This window comes from Rousettus aegyptiacus, unplaced genomic scaffold (assembly GCF_014176215.1).
Source record: "Rousettus aegyptiacus isolate mRouAeg1 unplaced genomic scaffold, mRouAeg1.p scaffold_m13_p_3, whole genome shotgun sequence".
Lineage (NCBI taxonomy): Eukaryota > Metazoa > Chordata > Mammalia > Chiroptera > Pteropodidae > Rousettus > Rousettus aegyptiacus.
This window is the reverse complement of record NW_023416306.1, coordinates 155897143-155910854: the sequence shown is the minus strand read 5'-3', so window position 1 is coordinate 155910854 and position 13712 is coordinate 155897143. Positions and strand designations below refer to the sequence as shown.

Genomic DNA, 13712 nt, shown 5'->3' with positions numbered 1-13712 from the left:
AAGAACATACAAACAAATGAAAGCAAAAAAAAAACCTACAGTGATAAATGCCAGGAAAAAAAAAAAAAAAAAAGGTCAGTCAGAGTTGGCAGCCACCTTCTGGGTCATGAACTTTGCTTTTATTTTCTGAAGCTTTCGGTAGTGGAGAAGTGCATTCTGGTTGCTCTACTGGCTTTTTGTGTCCCCACCCCCACCCCAGGGCTATGACTCCAAAACAACAAATTACCATTTCAATTCATTTTCAAGTTGTTTCCTTATCCAGGTGCCCTTTCCTCCTTTTCTGCATATAGAGCAAATGCAAGGAAAGAAGAGAGGGCCTGCCCCCAATTCGGAAACCACGCCCCAGGCCCTTCCCATCACCCCACCCTTCATCTTGTCAACCCCCCAGTTCTCCCCAAATCCATAGTCAAAAAAATAAAATAATTCAAATCAAAAACAGCTCATAAAACAGTAAACAAAATAAAGTCAGTTTTCTTTGCTTTTTTAAAGAAAATGAAACTTGAGGGAAAACTTACTGGAGTTACAGTTTATCCTGATACAGTCTAGATGGGGAAAAATAAATGAAAGATGAAATTGCATCCTTCAAGGTAACAGCTGCAGACATCCAAAAACAATCAGTCCACCCTTCCGGGGACAGACACACGCAAGAAATGTGGCCATTTTATATATATATATACAGTATGCACAAGTTTAAGGGTGGGTGTATATGTACAGTATATTATTTAGTAAAGTTGGATACATATATATATACACACACACACATATATATACACATATGTATAGAGATATATACTGGTATACATATATATCCACAATAGACACCAAGTATGCTTCTTTTTTTTTTTCCCCAAAAAAACAATCTATTCATTTATATAAAGTATTTTAAACCTGGACTTTGAAATATTAATTTTGTTAAACTTGGAAAATCACTCAAAAATTTCCCCACTAAATACAAGTTATATTCTACTTTCTCCTACAGTTGCTTTTCTTAAAATTTACCTTTAAAAGTAGTGTTAACACAATTTTTGTATTAGTATTCTAAATATATATCACCAGTCTGACACTTCATATCATTATTAAAAATCTCCATGAAGCTTCTCAGTGCAGTATTTAACCCTTTCTCTTTTTCTAAAAACAAACTCCCTCCACCCTCTTCTTAGGTCGGGCCCCAAATGCTACAGAAATTTGCATAGGCAGACTTGCCATCATCCTTAGAGGTAAGGAAAGGGTTAACACCACCTGGTCATTTCCTGTCATAAAATGGCCACTTGCAAACAGCTAACCGCACAAACACCCATCCCAGATTTTAGAGAGGTGGGATGGGGGTGTAGGGTAAAAGGAGTTGAATGTTATCACAATTGTTGTGTTCTCTGTTATTGTTTCAAAGGCTCCCAGACCAACCCACTCATGAAGCCCATCTCCGTCTTCCTGCCCAAATGCTCAGGCTAAATCAAGTGCCTACAGCATTTAAGGAGAAGGCGAGACAGGTTCATGCGGAGGAAGCCTTGGGCCCCTTTGACACCCTACCTATGTCGCTCTGTGATTCTGCATCTTGAGGAGAAAAAATTCTGTTTTTATTTTTGTGTGTATGAAAAAGAGGGAGGAAAGGTTGGGTAATTTTCCAGTGCTGGTAACCAGACAAGATATTCTGTGCCAGAAATCAGAGTATCCTTTTGTTAATATGTTTATGGTCATGGACACACAGCGTAAAAGGTCTTGAGCAGAGCCAATGGGCATTATTAGGGGATTGGGGGCAGAATGGGTACAGAGATGTCTTAGGTTACTTTTTACCAAGCCACCCACTTGAACTTAAGTTGAGTTTATGATGGTGGGAATTCCAATAAGAATTTGTTTAAAAAGTCAGATATTAAAAGGTAGAAGTAAAATGATAAAGGAAAGGGAGAAAGTTACAGGAAAAAAAAAATACAGTCAGAAACTGTGCTCTTCTCCTGCCCAAAACTGATCTAAAAGTTTTGGAGGACTTGTCAAGGATAATGCCACCGTTTCAAAAGTAAACCATTTTAAGTTAAAAAGGAACCAGTGGCAAAGGACAGGGCAGAATGAAATGATGTGAAATCCAGACAGGAGCAATTGATAACACCCAACCATTCTGAGGAAGGAGGGGGGAAGCTTATGTGTTCCTCAGAAGAACATCTCTTGAGAAAAATCTGGGTTTGGTTTCGTGCGGTTAGGTTTGTCATGTGTCGTCAACCGCAACAGAAAAGTGGGAGCAAACAGCCCTGGAGCAATTGGTACGATCACCAGGCAGAGGAGGCCATGCCCCTGGTGAGACCTGGGAAGGGGGAGGGCGGGTAGGGAGAAAGAGGTGAGGCTTTAACTACTGGTTGCACTGACCATCACCCAAAGCCAAAGAAATGCCCCTTCCTGATGCATTAAAGAGAGCAGGGAAGCAGGTGTACGGGTGGGCGTGCAAACGAGAGGGAAAGCAAGAGGGAGGGGGGCCTAAAGCAAAAAACCCAAGATTTGTAAACAAGGTCCGGTTTTCTCCTTCAGTTTCTGTGTAGCTGAGCACTTTATTTTTAGACTACCTTGTCCTCTGGGTTCACCCAAATGGTTCCAGGAATTGAATGGTGTCTTTAAACCAATGTGAAGACTTGGAGATTTCAAGACGGCAAATGACTGGTTATTTTAAGTCAAGAAGTGAAGAATTATTTTGTTACTTTACTTAAAGAATAAATAGTTTGAGGAGAAAAATCTACCTTAGTCCCTCTACTTCTTAGGTTTGGAGAGGGTAGTCTGGACAGCAAGGATATATTTTTTAATAAAAAAATGAATCTGGGAAATTAGCTCGAGAAGGCAATTTCCTTTACATCTTTCTTCAGTAGCAGCCAACGTTCTCTCTCTATCTTGGCCTTGGTATGGTGTTAGCGTGTGTGTGCCTTATTTTGTTTAATTTAGTTTTTTATGTTAGTCAATGAGGAGAAATAATTATTTTCCATATTGATGAGTTTGGGGTTGAGCATGGAAGAGATGAAATGTGTCTTCATTGATGCAGAGAGTAAACTGTAGTCAGCAAGTCCAAGTCCCCAGAGAGAGAACATCTGGAGAATTTGAGTGTAATTAACTAAAATGCATGACACTCCCTGTGAGCCTCCACCATTCAAGAAGGGTTCTGAGCACTCTGCTGAGGGTTGTACAGGGTCACAGAGGAAGCTATGCCAATGTCACTGACATAGTTTAGCTCAATTCAAGCCAGGCACTAAGAAATGAGGAGCTTCCCTCTGCGCATGTTTAAAATCTGACCATCAGGAAAGAAGTGAGAAGTCATTAAGACTGTCACATCATTGACCCATGGTATTGATCTGTGGAGGTAACAGATAACCCATCCTGACCTAGCAGTTTAGAGACAGGGATTCTAGCCCCAACTCTCCTACCAACTTATGTGAGCTTTGAAAGTTAAATATGTCCTTTGTTTTACATCTGTAAAACCAAGCATAAAAATGTTTTCTTGATTTATTTCACAAAATTATTATAAAATTCAAATAAGACGTTTTCTAAATCTTGAAATATACTTGTAATAATATTACTATATCTTTTAATTCGAAGAGAACAAAAAATGATTGATCAATAGCAAATGACCTTTTTAAATGTGCTGTGTATGGCAGGATACTTCTCATGTCTGCTGTTACCACAGCTGGCTGTCTTCAGAAAACAAGGCCCTTGGAAAAGCCCAGTCTCCTTGACGTTAAGGAGATACATTACATCAGAGAAATGTACACTGGACCTTTATAGCATGAGCTTATATGTGGGGCCAATTTGAAATAAATTGGAATATCATTTGAGCCTCTGCTAGAAAAGAGACATGATCTAAAAGGAGTGAGGCAACAAAGTGATCACTTGCAATTAGTTCTCGGGGAATGCATGTGAACGCAAACTCTGCTTGAAGATGTTTTTTTCTATAACCAATAAAAGAGAAATATGAACCCATGACGAGGAGAAAGAAAACATTTATGAAGGAGTATATTTTGGGGAGGGGGCAGGAGGAGAACCTTCAAACGAAGCCTGAATATGAAAAGTTGTGTACAAAGAATTAAAGGTCAGTTTTCCATGTCAGGTTTGAAAGAAAGTTAAATAAATCCCAACCAGTCTTTGTGGTGAGCCATACCCTTCAGGGAAAAAAAACAGTTGTTTCGGGGGAAACAGTCCTCTCTAGGGAAGGGTAACATGCCTGAACGTAGAAGGATTTAGGCTTGATTGTGCATCAAAAGAAGCCAAGAGGCAAAAGCAAAGTCTTTCTGAAAAGCACACGTCCCAGATTTTAGTGAGAGTTTAAAATAGAAAAATAATGCTTCTAGGAATACACATGGGATCAATGAGTGAGTGAGTGAGTGAGTGAGTGAGTGAGTGTGTGTGTGTGAGAAAGAGAGCCAGCCCCTTTTATCTACTCCCCCTACCCATTCTTCCTTCTAAGATGTGAGACTCATGATAGTTGGCATTCTAATCTTTACAAAACGACATCTTAAAAAATAAGCTGTCTGTTTAGAGACAGTGTGTATTTCCCCATAAACCCACAGGGCTGAATCATCCTTAATCTATGGCTCTCTGTTTGAAATAGAAGCAGAGGTAAAAATTGTCTCCATCTTCTTTTTCTGTCAGCTATTAAGAGGTTATGTTTGGGGGGTGGGGTGTGTGTGTGCGTGTGTTTAATATTTGTTTTGTATTTCTTCTGCTGTTTTTCGCTACCGGTTGTTGGTTTCAGATAATACTCTCTTTTGCTGGTTTGTTGAAGGTGGAGAGGATGGTGCGGGAGAGGGAAGGGGGAGGGGCAGGGGCATGCCAGGCCCTGCAAGCTGCTCAGTACACTCTGTTCTCAAGGCTGTTTGCTATGCGGGCCGCAGGCTTTGGGCCTTTGAAGGGTTGAATACCATCTTTTGATTTACCATGGCTGATGATGGGGAGGACTAGAAACTCAAGGACACAACAAAGATTCAGCAAAAGAGAAAAAACAAAACCCAAAATAACCAAACACACATGTATACAAACAAAAGAAAAACCAAGAGACACTCTGACAAGAGAAATCGAAGGTGGTGGACAAGAAAAAGGGCACGGTGTTGTAAAAGCTGCAAATTGGAAGGAAGAGAAGACATAACTAAACAAGCCACTGCTCAAAACAGTCTTCTGTTTCCTAGAGATTTTGAGGATTGTAGCATAGGAATTTTCCAAGTGTGACCAGTTAACCTGACGGTAGATAAGACTGGTATGAATTCAAAATCCCACCTTCCTACCAGGCCGTCTAGGGTTTTATATGGTCTTGCATCTAATATATTTGTCTATCATGTCTCCTCAATGCCTCTGACAAATAATTCCACTGAAATTTTTATAAAGGATCTCTATATCCAGACATATTCTTCATACCCAAAGGAATCCATAAGTTTAGAAAGTCTGGACTCAGTTATATCACTAATCCTGTCAATACAGACCACTGACTTTCTACTACAGCAGAAAATAAAATGCTGGTTTTTTCCTTCCATAAACCCAGAGGCCACCATTCTCCACAGAATGTCAATTACGATCTAGTCAAGAAGACAGAAGCAGGAGAGAATGTTAGCCCATAAGCAGGAGAATTTCCAAAGTATCTGTTATAGGTAATATAGTAGAAGAACAGATCTCTCAAAACCTCTCAATAAAGCTACAGGTTTGGTATTATATAATTTTTCAATACTAAGAAAAAAATGGATATGTATTATATGAGGAGATCAGAATAACTGATGAGTAACAATGTGACATAAAATCTTTATAGAAAGGGACTTCTGAATAATGGGTAAAAATGTCAGGAGAGAAAACAGAAGTACATATCAGCCACGTTCTCCTCCCACATGTCAGAGACTCCAGAGTTATAGAATTATTTCTCCAATGGGACAAAAGAAATCATTCAACTTGTGTTCCCCATTAGAAAAAAGTATAAGGAGATACCAGTGTCATTGAGGCCACCAGAATTCACCATTGTCATTTGTGGAGCTAGAAACAATGCATTTCTTCTGCTACTCTCACAGCTTACTTCTCACCAGCCCCATCATTCCATTTTTGCTCCATTTCCTGCCCTATCCCTGACCTCGGCTTTGACTGTTTTGAGTGGTGACCAAGGAGTTGGACTTAATGAGAATGTGATTGATCAAAAGATGGACCAAAGTAGCGTGTTTTACACAAAGCTAAACAGTTTCAAAAAACCAAGAAAGGAAACTTAGAAAACAAATAATCTAATTTAAAAAACAAAAAACAAAAAACAAAAAAACCACCACGGTCAGAAACCAGAAATTGACATCAAAACCTCATGCATAAACAAGGAGAAGGTGTTTGTTGCTGTTGGGTTTTATCCTTGGTCTATTAAACAAGAGGTGAGCAGCTAACTTTCAAGAAACAAACAAAGAATTCAATCAAACCAATGAAAATCAGAAAAGAAAGGGAAGACAAGCCCAAACGGAATGGCAGAGGGTACTTCATACGATACCTAAGTTAACCATGAGCTTGACACGTCCTCCATCCAGCTCCAAACGCAAGGTGTCGGCAGAGTCCCTGGAGGTAGTAGCCACCAGCAGCCCATAAGCTCGCTGGGACATAAACCGGAAGGACACATCCTCTGCCTCGGTGTGCATGACCATGGGCATGATGATCTTCATGTACATGCTGCCATCATAGCTCAAGATGGACGCCTCTGCAAAGAAGAATGGAGGAGATCATTGGGATGAAAGAATGCAGTTTCCCTTTGCTTCCACTCTAAGTAGAGAAGAATGGAGAGGACACCAAATTTATAGACAAGTGACTTATGTTTTCCAGAACTGCTGTAGAGAAAATGAAATCACATTAAATCAAAATAGAATCCTGTAAGTATTTTATGAAAGACAGGAGGAGAAAAGCAGTTTATAACCACCACAGCCAACAAATAGCATTTTACCAGAGAGCTTCTAGAAGGAGACAGGAGCAGCGGGCACAGCCTGGCCTAAGTAATAGTGGCCAGGTACCGTAAGAGTTTGCTTGCCCCATTCAAAGAAGATCGACAGATTTGGAGCTACAACTAAAAAAGCTAATGACACCCATGAGAATCAGTCATTTTTCTTTTATTCTAGCACTTCTAGAGGAAGAAACAAACTCATATTTGATATCTTCTCCCATCCAAGCACTTTGGTTACAAGTACCCCAATCTCCCAATATTTTATCTCATTTAATGCTACAACGTGGGTCTATTATTCTTGCTTTCAAACAGAAAACCAAGGCTCTTCAAGGGGTAGGTTATCACCCCAAAGTTACAGAAACTGGATTTAACCCAATATACTCAATGCCAAGTCCAGAGCCTGTTCTGTAACAGTATGCTGCTCAAAATGTGAATTTGTTTAATTGGTCATTTAGCAAATATTTTTAGAGAACACAGGAAGAAAATATCATTCACATTCTATGAAACTGGGCTCGGTATCTGGCATTGGTGGTTCCTCGTTAAATATTTTCTGTTGCCAAATAGTTGTTACCTACCTTTATGGACTATGGAGGGTGCAAAAGTATAAGAGCAAGGTCCTTGTTCTGAAGAGAGACATGGCATGCAAAATTAAATTGTACTAGAAACAAAAATAATTAAATGAGATGAGAAAGATATGTCAAGAAAGATAGAGGCATTCAGGTGAGGGGATGGGTAGAATTTAAGCTGGTCTTGGTAGACTGGTGGGATCTGTAATCAAAGAAGGGATGTATAGATTTGATAAGTAGATGAAATAGCACCTCTATACACATAAAGGAAAGAAAGAAGGAGGATGTTCAGATGACAGCTATTCAACTTAACAGAAGCATCTAGTATATTTTGATAAGTAGTTATAAATGTAACTTGAGACTGGCATAAAATCAGTGGACTTGTAGACATGGGAAATCAAGTGGATGGTTTAGATTATGAGCTACTATGATGCATTCAGTTGTGATACTGTGTAGCAGGTGCTCTTCTGGGTGTTCGGCCCATAACAGTGAACAAAAGAGACCAACATCTTCTGCTCTTATATGTAAATGGAATTGGAAGAGGGAGAGACCAGGCAGACCACGTGAAAGATTCTCAAAACAGTCTGTGTCATCATCATGCCCCCACCATATTTACATAATACACAAAAGTCTGTGAAAAGCAAAATAAATCCACCTGATTATTCCTGGGAAACAGCCATCACCTGGGTAATACTCATGATGTGCTAAAAGCTGTACATTGCAATTTGCAAACTCCAAGAGGATCACAGATAAAGGTGTGACAGTTGCAGATACCATCACAATAAAAGCCCTATTATGAAGCTCTTAGATGAGAAACATAATCTAAACTTAACACATGCTCCAGATGTGGGAAAAAAAAAAAAAACTTTTATCTCCTGAAAGAGCAGAATCACAAGATCAATAACAATAGCTAAAATTTATTGAGCACTTACTGCCTGTTGTTGTCTAGGACTTTACATAAAGAAGACATTTAGTCCTCACAAGGACATTATGAAGAAGACATTATTATATTTGATAGATACCAGGTCACAAGGCTAACAAATGGCAGAGCTGAGAGTTGAACGCAGGCAGTCTGATTCTCATAGTTATATACCTAAACCATTCCACCAAATTGTCAGACAACTGTGCCAAGAGCACACCCATCTTTCTTAAGAACCCCAAACACATCTATAATGTTTCATGGTAGAGTATATTGTTCTTATGTGTATATATATGTGTGCATGGTAGAGTGTGGTGTTCCTGTGTATATTTACATGTGCATGTACACAAATACATAAATGTCATTAAAATTCTATACTATATATGAACATATAAAGCTATTTAACATAGGCCATACATATATTTCTAATACATTGTTATACACAAACATGCACAATGCTCTTAGTATTTCTGTAATTATGAACACCATTAATCATTACTACGTACCTTCTACTATACACACTCACGCATATGTGCACTCCTTTTTAAAGAAATATTAGGATATTCATTGAGCCATTAAATGATTATTTTGATGCACTAAATTTAAATACATTCCAAAATTAATGGCCACTTTACACATGTGTATAAATGAATATATCTTTCTGTCAATGTTGGCAGTATCAGAGAATAACTATCAGGTGAGTTATGTAGTTAAATAGCTAATGGTGCAAAATAAAGCATGTATCTCAATGTGTACATTTGTGTGTATCTCTGTCAGCGTTTTCTATTATTAACCTAATATTCTTAAGGGGAAAGTGATGAAGCAGAAAATTAGATACAGGAATCAGCACAAACAAAATCTTTTCCAAGATTTATCTTAATTTGCTTAAAAGATTTAAAAAATAAGGAGTATCATGAATATAATACTAATTTGAGGGAAAAAATTAGTCTAAAAAAGGAAAGTTATTTAATCTAAAGTCTACTAGATTACTGAATATTGAATATTGGAATACCCACACAATTGCTGTTATATAGTTTTGTTTGGTTCCTCCTTTCCTCTTTCACAACTCTCTTTTATCTTGCATGAATATTTCCTAACATTTTAATTCTTTTACTGACTCACATTTGGGCTACTTTCTTAGTGGTTACACCAGGGCTTACAATATACATTTTAATTTATCAGACTCTGTCTTATATTTATACTAACTTAATTTCAGTAAGATACAGAAACTTTTAGATAGCTCTTCCCTATCTTCTTTTTTTGTCATTATTGTTATTCACATTATGTGTATACATGTTACAAACTCGACAATGCATTGTTATAAGGACTGCGCTATAAAATGTGTCTTCCTAAGAAGCCAGGAGAAGAAAAAACTCAAACACATAGAATTTTTTTAATTAAGTTTATTATTTACCATTGCTGTCTCCATTTCTTTTTGTGGATTTGAGTTACCATCTGGTGTCATTTCCTTTCTCCAATATTACTTCAATCTTTTGTGTTTTATTGTCAGATATATCACAATTCTATCTGTTATAGTCCAACAATACAATTTTATAGATATCATTTTCTGCAATTAGTTGAGAGGAAAAAGAAATGTGTAATTACACTATCTTTTATCTTTACCTACATAAAATTACCTACTGGGGCTCTTTGTATTTTCATGTAGATTCAAATTACTGTTTGTTGTCACTTCCTTTCAATTTGAAGAACTTAGTTTAATAGTTCTTATAGGTCAATCCTAGCAATCAGTTCTATGTTTGTGTTTCTCTGTGAATCTCTTTATTTCACCTTCATTTTTGGAAGATAGCTTTATTGGATATAGGATTCTTGGTTGACAGTTACATTTCTTTCAGCAGTTTGATTGTTGTCTCACTGCCTTTGGCCTCCATTGTTCCTGAAGAGACATCAGCTGTTAATCTTATTTTTATGCTTTTATATATGATGAATTATTTTTCTCTTGCTGCTTTCAGGATTTTCTTGTCTTTGGCTTTCAACATTTGTATTATGATGAGCCTAGATGTGAATCTCTTTATATTTATCCTTAGAGTTCACTAATGTATAGATTAGAGGTTTTCATCAAATTTGGCAAATTTTCAATTATTAATTCTTTCAATATTTTTCTGTTCCTTTCTCTCCATTCCTTCCAGTATTCCCATCATACATGTGCTGGTACATTTAATGGTGTTTCACAATTCTTGGGCACTCTGTTCATTTATCTTCCTCCATTTCTCTTTCTCATATTCAGATTGTATAATCTCAATTGATCTAACTTCGAGTTTGTAGATTCTTCTTTCTGCCAACTCGAATCTATTCTTGATCCCCTTGTTTAGGTTATTATACTTTTCAACTCCAAAATTTACATATAATATCCAAATGGAGATTTTGGAGTTAAAATATATATGTATATGTATGTGCGTGTGTGTCATTTTTACCTCTATTTGACAAATCATTATCTTATTTCCTTTAATTCTTTACACATAGTTCCTTTAATTATTTTAATATATTAATAATTGCTTCTGTGTCATCTTTAAGTCCAACAACTGGGATTTCTCAAAAGCATTTTCTATTGCCTGTATTTATTCCTGTGTACACATCATACTTTCCTGCTTCTTTGCATGTTTCACAATTTTGTTGAAAACCAGACATTTTAGATAACAGAGTGTAGCATTCTGAGTAGTACCCCCATCAAAAGCATCACCAGGGCTACTATTGTTGGTTGTTTTTCCATTTGTTTATCTGTCTAATAACTTGGCTGAACTAATTCTGTGACCTGTATTTTCCTGGCAGTGTGAAGGCTCTGCTGTCCCTGATCAGATGTTTTCCCCTGTTTTTACCTATTAGTCTGCCTTCCTAGGTGTTATCCCTGGGCCAGTATCAACCACTTAGTAATCAAATATTATACTTAAGTCCCCTTAGTGAGTTCATTTTTACCCTTTATCCATTGGATATGTGTGACGAGGAGACTGCTTTCACAGTTCAGAGAGTTTAAAATTTTGTCTTATGTTCAGCCAGGAACTAGTGCTTGGAAGATGCCCTCTTGTCTTTCCTGAGCAGGTGCAGCCTTGAGAGTATGCAATCTTCCAGAACACCAAGGATGAATGGTTATATTTTTTAAGCTTGGTTTCCTAGGAATATGTTCTGAATAAAAGTAGTTCATTGCTCAGTCAGTGTTTGTTAAAAGGTTAACTTAAGCCCCTTGAGCCAATACAGCTCTTTTCCTTGCTGACAGATGTGCGTGCAGCTTGGAATGCTTTCAAATCTGTCCCATGTCCTATTCTAACTAGTCCCGAGTGTAGCCCAGTAAATGTGCACCACCATCTAGACCCCTGGGGATGAGCGTGATCCCAGAATGGCCCTTCATGGCTTTCTCTATCCCTGATTTTTCTCTCTTAAACTTCTGGTTAATTTGACATTTTATTTATTGCTACTGGTATCACAGAACTACCCGCCACCTCAGAATTGCTAGTCACCAAGATCTCTGCTGCGTACAAAAGCCCTTTAGCCATGAACTTTTCTAAACTCTGTTCCAAATAGTCACCTCAGGCGGAGTTGTACAGTTCTCCATCCTGACAGTCTGCATCTACCCCTGGGCAGAATCACTGTGCCACTGCACTCTAGCTTGGTGCAAAAACAGTGACTTCTTCTCCCTGAGTGGTACTCCCATTTTATGAGTGGACACTGGGGAAAGACGGTGGACTCTGGTCTTTCCAGTTTGCCACCCCCACCCCCGCCCATCATGGAATGTATGAGTAAGCCTGGACAGTGATAATTAAAGCATTAACATTTTTGACATGCCATACCTGGGATAGAGCTTCTGCCCTATAAATGGGGACTGGATGGGAGAAGCTAGCCCTATTTTTGACTCTGTCTACTGAGAATAATGTTTTGGCAACATGGAACTGGGCTGAGTTGATAACTACTAGCTACCAGCCCCATTTGAGGGGAAACTGTAGCCCTATCCCTAAGTGACAGGAGAGAGGTCTCCTGCCTTTTGGCCATATTTACCTGAAATAAAGCTTCCATTACAAGGAGCAGGAGTGGCATAGGAGATGGAAAAAGATTGTAGTTTAAATGATACGGCTCTCACTTTTCTTAGTGAAATTCAGTAAATCTCTTAGAACAATTTTCAGAAATTTTAAATGGTTGTATGTTTTAAGAATTTTCACGAGTTAAATAGTTGTGTCACTGGGGAGAGGGTCTGCTAAATTCCTCACCCAGCCATTCCAGACTTCCCTATTTTGACTGTTACAAATGTCTCACATACCTTTCTCCATAAAATTTTCCTTTTTTTTGGAAAAGTGACATATATTTGTATTTGTCATAGTAAGCCCATTTCTGTTTCTAAAGAAGTACAAATAATATTATTTAATCATTGTAACATTTAAAAACATGCTTCAGCATTGATGTTTCTTATTGTCCAATTATTTGCCTATTCCATAATTGTTCTTCAGCCTCAATGATCAATTACCCTTCCTCTACATTCCCATCTCCTGGCCAAAGAAAGGGAAAAACTATATTCCTACAGCAATTCAGAAACCCCTCCAAATAAAGGAAGAGGGTGACATTGAGATATTGAGTGACGGGATAGAAGTTAGTGCGAAAAAAGTTTTCTTTGAAATTCTTGTGTTAAAGAGAAATAATCCAGGGGAGAAGAAAATGATAGTATTTACTTTATTTCTATGTATTTCCTTTATCCACACAATGCTTGTGCTTCTTTCAAAATAAGAGCACTATTCCCATGTTAAACTGGTCTCAGAGTCGGGATTTCCTGTCTTCCATTCTCCTTCCCCTTTTCAAAAGAAAAAAAAAAATCACTATCTTTTTTAAATAGTGTTCATTCACTATTTAAAAATTGAAGAGATGTAGACGTATGCATAAATAAAAAATGTAAACTATTCCACATTACACTATCAAAAACTAACCATCATTAACATTAGGGCAGCATAATTCCAGGTATTTTTCTAAGCATATATGCAAAAAAGGATACATAAATAGTAACACTTTAAAAAGTGGGAAAAATTTGTTATTTTAATTAAAGTTAACTTTAATTTTACATGAAGTTAACATAAGAAAAAATTCAAATTTCAAATAAAAATTTTAAGAGAAGTATTCTCCTAAAAGAACTCACTCAAATTTATAAGATATTAAAAATGTGAAAAGATTGGTGTCATATTTTGAACTCTATACTTCAAATTTAGCCAGTAAAAACTTCTTCTTATAAAAAGTGAGACACTATTCTTTCCTATTTTCTCTTTCATCACTAAATTTTTGTTGTTAATTTTGTTATTTTTATTACATATTGTAAAGGAATGGGTTA

General features: G+C 37.3%; 1 protein-coding gene across 28 annotated transcripts in view; it reads right to left on the bottom strand.

Annotated features, from left to right (window-relative positions):
* Positions 1-13712, bottom strand: part of NRXN3 (neurexin 3) — a 1418420-nt gene that overhangs the window by 866482 nt on the left and 538226 nt on the right. For 19 of the 28 annotated variants that reach the window (XR_004956343.1, XR_004956344.1, XM_036239437.1 and 16 more), the window contains 2 exons: positions 6470-6673; positions 516-542 (listed from right to left, as the gene is read on the bottom strand). Coding sequence is in view for 25 of the 28 variants with exons in the window: in XM_036239437.1 (XP_036095330.1) it covers positions 516-542; positions 6470-6673 (231 nt within the window). In the remaining 3 variants the exon portion in view is untranslated. The remainder of the gene's footprint in view (positions 1-515; positions 543-6469; positions 6674-13712) is intronic. The other 9 variants (XR_004956345.1, XM_036239451.1, XM_036239452.1 and 6 more) reach the window with 1 other exon arrangement.